The 12315-nt window shown below is 49.7% G+C and overlaps 2 protein-coding genes across 2 annotated transcripts in view; both read left to right on the top strand.

The window, feature by feature from the left end:
- The window catches only part of SYS1 (SYS1 golgi trafficking protein), a 27746-nt gene extending 17861 nt beyond the window's left edge, over positions 1-9885 (top strand). Inside the window, exon 5 of the mRNA XM_082644148.1 lies at positions 9796-9885. Coding sequence (XP_082500274.1) covers positions 9796-9802 — 7 coding nt within the window. The 3' untranslated portion in view covers positions 9803-9885. The remainder of the gene's footprint in view (positions 1-9795) is intronic.
- On the top strand, positions 9804-12315 carry DBNDD2 (dysbindin domain containing 2; the record flags this gene model as incomplete). Its single annotated transcript, XM_082644156.1, has 3 exons — positions 9804-9942; positions 10134-10271; positions 11644-12315. The coding sequence occupies 3 exons, from the start codon at positions 9804-9806 to the stop codon at positions 11847-11849; spliced, it is 483 nt and encodes a 160-aa protein (XP_082500282.1). The 3' UTR covers positions 11850-12315.

Raw genomic sequence — 12315 nt, 5'->3', positions numbered from 1 at the left:
AGCCTTTTGGACCAAACCCAAGGCACTTGAGTGAGAAACCGCCACTCTGTTTTTCTTAGTTGTGGTAAATACACATAACAAAATTTACCACTTTAAACATTTTAAGTGGGCAGTTCAGTAGTGTTCACTACATTCAACTGTTGCGTAACCATCACCGCCATCCATCTCCAGAGCTCTTTTCATCTTGCAAAACTGAAACTCAATACTAATAACAACTCCCCATTCCCTACTCCCCCTCAGCCCTGGCAACCACCTTTCTACCTTCTGTCTCTATGAATTTGACTGCTCTAGGGACCTCATGTGAACGGAATCATACAATATTTGTGTTGCTGTGATGGCTTATTTCACTTAGCATAATGTTCTCAAGGTTCATCATGTTATAGCAGAATTCCTTTCCTTTAAGGCTGAATAATATTCTGTTGTACGTATAGACCATATTTTGCTTATCTACTCATCCATTGGTGGGCATTTGGGCTGCTTCCACCTTTTTGGCTACTGTGAATAATGCTGCTATGAACATGGGTGTACAAATATCTCTCTTTTTAAATTTTTTTTAAAATTTTTTATTTATTTTATTTATTTATTTTTGGTTGTGTTGGGTCTTCGTTGCTAAGCGTGGGCTTTCTCCAGTTGAGGCGAGCAGGGGCTACTCTTTGTTGCAGTGCACGGGCTTCACATGCAGTGGCTTCTCTTATTGTGGAGCATGGGCTCTAAGTGTACAGGCTTCAGTAGCTGTGGCACGCGGGCTCTAGAGCGCAGGCTCAGTCGTTGTGGCGCACGGGCTTAGTTGCTCTGCGGCATGTGGGATCTTCCTGGACCAGGGCTTGAACCCGTGTCCCCTGCTTTGGCAGGCAGACTCTTAACCACCGTGCCACCAGGCAAGTCCTGCAATTGCTTGACGAAGCATTTGTATAATGACTGTTTTTCAATCCCTGTCAGGTCATTCCAACAGCACTGTGACCCACGAGCATCTGTTGATTGTCTTTACTTGTCCAAGTTCAGATTTTCCTGGTTCTTGGTGTGGTGAATTATTTTCATTTATGACCTGGATATTTCAGAAATTTCGTGGTGAGACTCTGGATCTCATTTACCTCTTCTGTGTTGGTAGGCTTCTACTGTCCTGGGCCAAAGAGATAGGGGCACCAACTTTTTACCACCAGATGGGAGTGCAGAAAGTCCAGGCTGCCCACATGGCCCCCACTGACACCACCCTGTAGGGGGAGGGGAGGGTTGGAAGGTTGGTTGCCTCATTACTGCTGGGTGGAGGTGAACATCTAGGCTCCACACTTGGCCACCTTTACATTGAGGGAAGGGAGCGGTGCCTCCTTACTGTTGGATGGGGAGGGCAGCCTACCTCCCCACATGCCCTCCACTGACATCATGGAAATTGTGGGGAGGGGTACTTGTTACTGCTGAGCAGTGATGAAGCCCAGGCTCCCCCTTCCCCCTCTTCTCATATCACACCATCTGGAGGTGAGAGGGAGAAGTGCCTTGTTACCATGAGACAAAGACTGGGAGTGAGGTTTTTCCTCTAGTATTTTGCTGGAGGGGGCACTTCCTGTCAAAAGATTTCTGTCTTGCTAGGGTGCCTCTTTCCCAATCCTTTGACAAGAGAGAACAGGCTTTTCATGGGGGCGATTTTTGTCTGTGCCTGTTTGGCTTCTTCAGAGCCCTAGCAAAAAGAAAACCCAGGGACTCACTGCTGTGTCATTTGTGTTCTCGGGTTCCTAGCTCGTCTGCCAACTATGTTTACGTTTGTTTTATATATATAATGCCCAGCATGTTAAGCTGCACTTAGTGGGAGGGAAAGAGAGGAAGGCATCTACTCCATCTTGTTCAGAACTAGAAATCCTTTTTTCATTTTATACTCTCTTTATCCCTCTAAGTCCAAGTGGAGATGTTTCTGGATATAGAATCCTTTTAAGAACTTGTGGGTCACTCTGAATCTTATTCAGATCCACACTATTAGACAAAAGCCATGCCCCAAATTTCTCCGAGATAACCCCTTCTCTCTATTAGGCTTCTGCTGAATTGGCTAAGGGGCAACACCCTTAAGGTTTCTAGAATCCTTCTTGCTTGATTAAAAGGATCTGTGAGGCACACCCATCATTTCTTTAGAGGTCTTTTATCTGACTGAAGACTACTCTGATGCACTGTCTTGAATCTTCCTGAGATGCAAACAAAAGATTTGATAGTCACATTCTCGGACCATGTTCTTCTGGTAATGCTCTGGATTTGAGCTTTGCTAGGAAACCTTTTTTTTTTAAATTAATTTTTATTGGAGTAGGGCTGCTTTACAATGTTGTGTTAGTTTCTACTGTACAGCAAAATGAATCAGCTCTACATATACATATATCCCCTCTTTTTTCAATTTAGGAAACCATTTTTTAACTTTACTATCATTTGCCATTTAGAGAGAGTGAGAATTTTCTACCATGAAGTCCTGGCTCCTTCATATTTAACAGTCCTTCCTCTTAGTTCAGGATTTCTCAATCTCAGCACTACTGACATTTCAGGCAGGATAATTCTTTTTTGTGGAGGGAGGAGGTGGTGGGTGGTAAGAGAGTTTTGTCTTGTGCATTATAAAATGTTTAGCAGCATCCCCGGCCTCTACTAATTAGATGCCAGTAGCAACCTCTCCAGATGTTTTTTTTTTTTTTTTTTTGGCCTTGCCATGCGACATATGGGATCTTAGTTCCCTGACCAGGGATCTAACCCACGCTCCCTGAATTGGAACCACGGAGTCTTAACCACTGGACCGGCCAGGGAAGTCCCCTCTCCAGTTTTGACAACCAGAAATGTCTCCAGACGTTGTCAAATGTCCCTACACACACCCACACTCCCCCCCCACCCCCGCCTCCCCGCCCCAGGCGCCATCACTCTCATTTGAGAACTGCTGCTTTAGTTTCTCTTTCCCCTCTTGCGTTTTACTATAAGGAGCAAGACACCAGGTGGCACCTTCAACACTTGATTTGGAAATATCCTCAGCCAGATCCCAACTCATTGGGCACGTTTTCTGCTTTCCGCATTACCACAGGCAACAGGGTTGCTAAACTGTGCCACAGCATAACAGGAATTCCTCTTTCCCCAGTTCCCAATAGTGTTTACCTGACTTTCCTGTATACCCTGGCTGCAATCTTATCAAAGGCACGAGGCTTCTATGAAGAGCTTTTTCAAGGCATTTTGGGCTTTGGGTACACTCTTCCCAAGTCTATGGCCAGGCCACTGCCAGTCCCATATTTCAGAGTGCTGTGATAGTGGCACCCTGTTCAATACCAAAATCCCTATGTGTTATCTATTGCTGCATAGCAAATTATCCCCAAATTTAGCAGTTTAAAAAAAAGAAGTATTGGGGCTTCCCTGGTGGCGCAGTGGTTGAGAGTCTTGTCTGCCGATGCAGGGGACACGGGTTCGTGCCCCAGTCTGGGAAGATCCCACATGCCTCGGAGCCTGTGCGCCCGGAGCCTGTGCTCCACAACAGGAGAGGCCACAACAGTGAGAGGCCTGTGTACCACAAAAAAAAAAAAGAAGTATTATTGTCTCAAAGGTTTTGAGCATCAGGAATCCAGGACTGCTCTAGCTGGATGGTTCTGCCACAGTCTGTCGCGAGGTTACAGTCAAGCTGCTGGCCTGGGCTGCAGTCATTCCAAAGGCTCTACTGGGGCCAGTGAATCTGTTTCCATGGTCACTCATGGGGTTGCTGGCTGGCCTCTGTTCTTCACTGGCTGTTGGCTGGAACCTTCAGTTCCTTGGTACATGGGCCTCTCTGTAGAGCTGTAGACAACATAATAGCCTGCTTCCCCCAGAGTGAGTGATCCAAGCAATAGAGAGAACACACACCCAAGATGGAAGCTCTGGGTTTTCCAATTTTTTTAATCCTAATTTTGGACGTGATGTACCATCATCTGCCATGTCTTATTGACCACATAAAGTAACCTTGATACAGTGCAGAAGAGGACGACACAAAAGTATGAATAAACAGAAGGCAAGGAACATTGGGAGCTTTTTTGGTGGCTGGTTGCTACATTTCAATTTTATTCAGTCAAGGTATTTCTCTAATTTCCTTTCGGACTTCATCTTTGACTCATGGGTTATTTGGAAGTGTTGTGTTTTATTTCCAAGTATTGGGGTGTTTTCCAGATCTCTTTCTGTTTTTATTTATATTTTCATTCTTTTATAGTCATAAAACATATTTTGTATGATTTAAATTCTTTTAAATTTGTTGAGGTTTGTTTCATGGCCCAGAAGATGTATCTTGGTGAATGTTTTATATGCAGTTGAAAAGAATGTTTATTCTGCTGGTAAAGTGCTATAGAAGTGTCAATCAGAACAAGCTAGTTGGTAGTGTTCAGGTTTTCTGTATCCTTTTTTTTCTACTTGTTTTATTGATTACTGAGAGAGAAGCGCTGAATCCTCTAACTGTATTATGGATTTTTCTCTTTCTTATTTTAGGTCTATTTTTATCTCGTGTTTTTGAAGCTCTGTTAATAGATGTACACATACACATTTATGATTGTTAAGTCTTCTTGGTGAAATGAACAACCTTTTATCATTATGTAATGTCCCTCTTCATCCCTGGTAATAGTCCTTCTTTTGAAGTCTACTTTTTCTGATATTAATATCGCTACTCCAATTTACTTTGATTAGTGTTTGCATGGTATGTCTTATTCCATCCATTTACTTTTGACTCATATATTTCCTTATAGTTAAACTGGGTTTCTTGTAGACAGCATATTATTGCCTCCTGCTTTTTTTTCCCCAGTCTACTAACCTGTCTTTTAATTGGTTGCTATTCATTCACACAATTGGATAAAAATCTTCCATCGCACTATTTATTTTCTATTTTTTCATCTGTGCTTTTTTTTTGTTTTTCCTCCTTTTTCCCCCTTACTTTGGATTAATTGATTATGTTTTGTCAGAGAAAAACCTCATGGGTACCAAAAAGAGACAATAAGACTTACTGCATCCAATCAAGACAGTTTATTACTCATAGAACATCAAACAACATGAACATCAGCATAGTTTTGTGTTGATTCCTTCAGCCCAAAGTTCAACAAGTGATATGGTGGTCCCAGATGCACGGTACACACACAGTGGCTTTGCATCATGGCTGAGGAACCCAGGCCCAGCACTTTTATAGCAAGCAGTCAGCAAGCCTGCCTTTGTCTGAGAAAGACCTGATCTTATTTCTCAGAGCTGCCAGCTGTATGAATCCTGAGCAAGGGCCCAGGTGAAAGAGAAGTCAGGTCCTTGCAATCTTGACATGTTGAACACAAAGAGGCCCGGGGAAGATGCCGCCCAATACTTTTTTTATTTACCTGTTTGCATGGAAACCTTGCCTTCCTCCTACTTCAGAGGTGTGCTAGTGCCTACATCCTATTTCTTCTTGGAGGTGCCTGTCCTTCTTTGGAATTCAGGTTAATTGGTTGCTCTGCAGCCTTAGCTCGCTGATGGGTTTGACGAAAGTAATAATTTTATAATTACCTAACAGTTTTAAAAAATTGTTATTAGTGTGGTAATGATGCTCTTCCCAGCTTTTGGCATCCTAGATGGAACCCAGAAGTCTAAGCCATCTACTTTTTCACTGATCCTTTCAACTCCTTTTGCCATCCACCCTTGGGTCTGCTTCCTGGGCCTTTCTCTTGGTTGATACCCTTCCAGCTTAACCCTGTGAATTATTTCTAACTTGGATGCTTTTCCCCCTTCCACCCTTGTATGTGGCAAATATCTGGCAAAGGGACAGAGAGGTTCCTGATCTGTCACCATCTTGGGGACGGCTCAAAATAATCCATGCAGTCCTGTTCCCAGGGATAGGCCTGAAAAGGGGGGAGGTGACTTTGGGAGCTGAGCTGTCATCCACTGTACTTTTGACTTGGCCTCATTCCTGTGCGCTAGAAAACGGGACCAAATATCTACTCCATCCATTAATGAGGAATAAGAATCAGACTGACCAGAACATTTCTCGGATGATGAAAACTGCAACGGGATAAAAGCGGAGCAGGCTGGGAGCCATGGTTATAAGCACAGTCTCTGGAAGCAGCCTACTTGGGTTTGAATTTCTGCTCCATCACTTAGTTGCTGTAAGGCCTTGGACAAGTTCCTTCACCTCTCTATATCTCAGTTTCTGTATCTGTAAAATGGAAGTAAAAATAGTATTTACCTCACAGGATTATTAAGAGGATTAAAAGAGTTAATACATGCAAAGCACTTAGAACAGTGACAGGCACATAATAAGCTCTGTAGAAGGTTAGAGCCTACTTCCTATAATTTCAGAAATTCGTGGAAGAAAGCAGTTTTCTCCCTTTCTCAGAACAGATTACAGTCAAAACAACTAGTGTCTATTGTTTACTGAGCATCTTCAGAGTGTCCAAATCCTGTACTAAGCATTTTATATGAATTATCTCATAGGAGGTGGGGATTAATTATTCCTACCTAATAGGCAAAGAAATCAAGGATCAGAGAAATTGTTTACACAGCTGGCTAGACACCAGAGCTAGGTTTACCACCCAAGAGGGCCTGACTCCCAGGCCTGTGCTCCTAACCACTGCACTTTTTGCCTCCCACAAACTGGCTTCCTTGCTTATAAAGTAATGGGAAAGCTGCTTGCTGTACTTATCTTACAGGATTGTCTAGGGACCTCAGTAACAATAGAAGAGCAGAACTTTAGGTGTTTGTACTGAGTGCTGGTCCCCTGACAGGGAAGCCTGAGTATGTCCGGACTTTTCACACCTCTGTCCCTCTGTACATGCCCTTCCCCCTCTTCTCTGCTTGTTGAACTCATTTCTTTAAGACTCAGCTCAGATATCAGCGCCCGGAGTTCATTCTAACAAAGGAGGGATTTAAGCAGGGGGTGGCACATCGGATCTGCGGTATTGAAATGACTGATGTGCGGTTCCATGGTTAGCACTCTCGATTCTACAGTGACGACTAAGTGCTGTGGGGATGGAGCGCAGCAGGACCAGAGTACAAGAAAACCAGAGAGAAGGTTTCCGTAGGAGCCAAGGGAGAGATGGTGGTGGAAACGGAGAGGAACGGCGGATTGGAAAGATATTTAGGAAGGAGAATCGACGGTTAATGGAGATGTGTTTTAATGTGGGCAGCGAAGGACAGGGAGATGCCAAGGATGACTCCTAGTGTCTGGCTTGCTCGGAGTGACCCCACGGCAGAAGCATCTCCGACAGACGCCCCCACCCCCACCCCGCCACCCCGCGGTTTCTGGAGCTACGTACGGACACAGGGTGGAAGGGAGGAGGAGGAGAATGAGCACAGAGCCTCGGTCCAGGAGACTTCTGGCCCTGGTGTGAGCCAGGAGGCACTGCGAGAGGGGCAAGTGTTTCCCCTCTGGGCCCACAGTTTCTGCTTCGCTCCTCCACCCCCGCCAGCCGGGACGCGCAGCGCCCCTCTTGGCACCCCGGAGGAGTTGGCTCCCCGCCGGCGTCCACCCCCCAACCCGCCCCGTCCCCGTCCCCGCGCCCACCCCGCCCAGTGAGCTGGAAGGCTGGACGGCGGCCCTGTCCATCCCGGAGCCGGGAACCGGGGGCTGCGGGGTGAGTCCCAGGGTCAGGGGGCCTCCGCCGCAGTGCACCTGCCCTGATGGGCGGCAGCGAGTCCCCAGCCCCTCTGACCCTGCATATATGCCTTCTCGAGAGGTGCGCGCCTAAGCGTGCCGAGAGTGGCCGAGGGTGCTGGGGAGTCCGGGTGCCAGCGCGAGGAGCTTGCGTCGGGGCTGCCCGGGGGTCGGGGAGCAGCCGGGCGCAGGGGCTGAGAGCCCGCGTATGGGAGCGCGCGGAGCCAGGCGGAGCGCCGAGGGGCCCGACGGGTCGCGGGGAGGAGGGATGCGTGCCGGGAACTTTTTGCCCGCCCTGGAACTACGAACGATCGCGCCCGCAGGGGCTCCTTGCGGCCGCCAGGCGACCGGCAGAAGCGTCTGTGCCCGCCGCCGCCCCTCCCCCACTTCCGCCTCCCGCCTCTTCCTCGTTCCCGGCTCCCAGGGCCCGTCCGTCCCGGGGGAGACCCGGAGGCGCAGCCCCACCCCGGCCGGCGCGGCCCGCTACCACGCCCCCACCGCCGTCGCGCCGCAGAGGACAGCCTGAGTCAGCGGGGGCTCTGGGCGCGGCAGGTAGGGGCTCCGCTGGGCGGGCGCAGGTGCAGCGGGAGGCCGGGGGGTACCGGAGCGCGAGCGGAACGGCCGGGGGACCCCTCCGCCTTCCCCCCTTCCCCCGCGGTCGCGGCGTGTCCCCTTTTAGGGAATTCTTTCGCTCTCGCTGACTCCAGTGCGGGTGGGGCAGGACGAAGAGGGAGCGCTCCATCCCACTGGCCGGGCCCCTGGCCGCCTCCGGCCCCCCAAATCTCTTCAGCTCTCTCCACCCCTCTCCCCTGCACCTTCAGTTATGTAAACAACCCCCTTCCTCTCCCCGGCGCTCAGCTCCGCACCTCCCCAGGGGGCAGCCCCTCCAGTTTCCTGAGGTTGATGGGGTGAGGGGGAAAGAGAGGGGGCGTCCCGGAGCCCGTGGCCCCCTCCAGCTCCCCGACCCCGACGCTCTTTGTCGCCCTTCCCCGCCCCCAGACAGCCCCAGAGGCCCTGGGTATTTTTAGTATTGTGACCTGGGCGGCAGCGCTAAGAGCCTTTCCCAGGAATCGGCGTCAGCGCCTCCCTCCTCCGCTGCCAGCCCCGGCCACATGCTCTCCCCACACTTCCTTGGCCCTGCCTGGCCCACTTGGGTTCGGGTCTCTCGCGGCCCACCCCAGCGCCGGTGGAGCCGGCCAGGGTCTCAGATATGCCAGAGTCCAGATGAGGTGGGGAAGGCAGTAGGCGGAGGATGATGATCTGGTCCTCAAGCTTGATACTCCCTTGCCTCCGGTGATGGGCTCAGGAAGGGAATGGAGCGAATCCGAGTGAATGGTGTTCTGGAAAGCTCTCAGCACTGGGGCCCAGAAGGCCTGGTCTGAATTGCACCCTTCCGATTGCTACTCGATGCCTAGTGGGGAGATGAGTGAGATGTGTCAGAGGAGAGGAGCTCAAATAAAGAGCTGTGGGGGGCAGAGAAGAGATGATGTCCTCTAAATAGCACGGGGACCAGAGCTTTCCGTTTTACAGAGAACCTTCACCGGCTGTGTCTTGTGCTGGACGCAGGTAGGAGGATGATGCCATTTTCAGATGCGGAGACTGAGGCTGGAAAGCTGACTTCCTTAGGGGCAGAGCCAAGTCTAGAAGTCAAGTCTGTGATTAAAGAGCAGGGTTTGGAGGGGATGCTGGTGGGGGTGTGTGTGTGTGTGCGTGCGTGTGTGTGTGTGTGTGTGTGTGTGTGTGTGTGTGTAGAGAGGGAGAGTAGGGGAGGGGGTACTTTAGCTTTCGTCTGGGTTTTGAAGAACGGCCAGGAACCAGAGCTGCAGCCTGGAGGAAGGGACCTTCTTCTCTGTCCTCTTCCCCAGCCTTCTAAGGAGAGGCTGGGTCCATTAAGCGGAAAAAAGTGCCTCCCCCATTTGAGCTGAACCAGCCCTTCCAACCCTTCTCCGAAGGGCATGATGCTGAGACTTGGCCATTGACTGCGTTCCCTGAATACAGAGGAGCCTCTTTTGCTGTGCCTGGAACTGGCATCCCCTTTGTGGAGCTAGCGTCAGCCCCGCCTCTGCGTGAGACTTGAAGTTTGTAGTAATGGACTTTGTTTTAGGAAAGGGGAGGAGGTAGTCAAGTCCAGAGGCCCTAGTGCTGGGATGTTGGCTGCTGCGGGGCTCCCCAAGCCCAGGCCCCCACAGAATCCCCTCTCAACTTCATAGCTGTACTTGCTCTTCCAGGAGCTGACATGGACCCAAATCCGCGGGCAGCCCTGGAGCGCCAGCAGCTCCGCCTTCGGGAGCGGCAGAAATTCTTTGAGGACATTTTACAGCCTGAGACAGAGTTTGTCTTCCCCCTGTCCCACCTGCATCTCGAGTCGCACAGACGTAAGTTCTGAGTCCTGGGGAGAGGGACTAGGGTGGGGCAGGGAGGAAGTCCTATAGGTCCTGAATCTTGGTACCTCCCCCCTGGTTTTCTTGGCCCTCTAAACGTCTATCTCCAGACCTGACATATGTCTCTGACCATCCTATCAGCTCTGTCCTGGCTCCTCCTGACTTGCCCCCTTCTTGATCTGCAGCCCCCATAGGTAGTATCTCATCCATGGAGGTGAATGTGGACACACTTGAGCAAGTGGAACTTATCGACCTTGGGGATCAGGACGGAGCTGACGTGTTCTTGCCTTGCGAAGATCCTCCACCGACCCCCCAGACGTCTGGTATGCCCCTCTACTTCGGGCACTTGGGCACCGGTTAGCCAGAGCCAGATGTCAGAGCTCTGAAGTGAGGTTGCAAGGCTGGACTGGGGAAGTATGCATGTAGGGGCTGGGAGTGGGCATTTCTACCCATGAAACAGCTGTCTGTTCTGATTTTAGGGAAGTTGACCTTGAGGGAAGCTGGGTTACAGATTCCTAATCCAAAACTCTAGGAAGGCCCAACCCCCTTAGCCTTTGTAAATTTTATATTTGTGAAATTAATGTAGTTAATTAACATAATTAAAATAACATAAAAATATGATTTTTTAGGGCTTCCCTGGTGGCGCAGTGGTTGAGAGTCCGCCTGCCAATGCAGGGGACACGGGTTCATGCCCCGGTCCAGGAATATCCCACATGCCGCGGAGCGGCTGGGCCCGTGATCCATGGCCGCTGAGCCTGCGCGTCCAGAGCCTGTGCTCTGCAATGGGAGAGGCCACAGCAGTGAGAGGCCTGCGTACCGCAAAAAAAAAAAAAAAAAAAAAAAAAAAAAAAGATTTTTATATTAGACAACTTAAGCAGTTTTAGTCATCTTAATATTAATATTTATTTAGCACTTTATTAGGTTTCTAATACTGTGCTAAGGTATTTTACATATATTATCTCAGTCCTTACAATGTCCTATTAGGGCAGGTGGGATTATTCCCATCTTATAAAGAAGGACATTAGAGGGACTTTCCTGGTGGTCCAGTAGTCAAGACTCCAAGCTTCCAATGCAAGGGGCATGGGTTCGATCCCTGGTCAGGAAACTAAGTTCCCACATGGCATGTGGCCAAAAAAAAAAAAAATATATATATATATATATATATATATATATATGTATATATAAAAGAGGGACATTAGACTCAGAGAAATTGTTGTCACATAGCCAGAAAGTGGAAAAGCTGGATTCGAACCAGAGCTATCTGATTCCAAAGCCCACATCCTTAACCTATAAGATAGATATTCTCTTACTTAAAACTGCTATTTATTGGTGGTCTATGTGCCAGACAGTTTATGAGCATTCTCAGATTTCATCCTCAAAACCCTCTGGAATGTCGGGGTTCCTTTTTTACAGAGGAGGGGCAGAGTCCTTGAGAGGGAAAGTAAGTGACTTGCCCAAAGCTACTCAGTAGCAAGGAAGTGACGTAGGTAGAATTTGAACTCTGGACTTGATTGACCTGACTCTAGAGCCCAGATGTGATGCGGTGAAGTGGAAGGAACTGGGAGTCAGGAGCCTGGCCGGGTGACTGGTCAAGTCCCTGCTCCCCTCTGGGCCTCAGTGTCTCCTGGCCAGAACGCCTCTAAGGGTCCTCTGAAGCCCTGTTCGTGGCCCTGACGGGCTCTTCTCTCTGGGCAGGGGTGGACGACCGTCCCGAGGAGCCGAGCCTGCCGATGCCCACGGCAGACAGGACCACATCCCGCGCTTGCTCCTTGTCCTCTGACTCCTCCACCAATCCGCACAGCCCGGATGTCAGTGACAGCGGAGCAGACACGCCCTTGGCACAGTCTGACGAGGAGGAGGATGGGGGAGATGGCGGGGCAGAGCCTGGAGCCTGCAGCTAGCAGTGGGCCCCCACCTACGGACTGATTGAGCTGCCTATTCTCCACTTGAGACCCCAGGCCCAGCCAGAGCGCTTCGGAGAAGACCAGCCTCTTTACCTGCAGCAGGCACCAGAGGGAGGAAAGGATGGTGGGTGGTGTACCTTTCTGGGAATTAACCCGCTCCTGCTTTACTGCTAACCTTGCCCTGCTGCAACCTTCCTGCCAGGTTTTGGCTTACTCCTGAGGTAGGGCCTGCAGGTGAGGAGATGGAAGGTGAGATAGGACAAGATGCCACTGCTTTTCTTAGCACTCTTCCCTCCTCCAAACTATCCTGCACTCTCCTGATAGAGTCTCCTAAACCAGTGTCTCTCAATGGCCGTGAACTCCTTAACACTCGCAGTGAGGTGGTACTCCAGCCATTCCGCTTCCTTACATCCTCTTTGGAACAGGGCACGGTATGAATAATAAACAGATAATAATATGCCAA

The sequence above is a fragment of the Mesoplodon mirus genome (genome assembly GCF_964341445.2).
Source record: "Mesoplodon mirus genome assembly, chromosome: 15".
In the NCBI taxonomy this organism is placed as follows: Eukaryota; Metazoa; Chordata; class Mammalia; order Artiodactyla; family Ziphiidae; genus Mesoplodon; species Mesoplodon mirus.
This window is presented reverse-complemented; position numbering and strand designations above follow the sequence as displayed.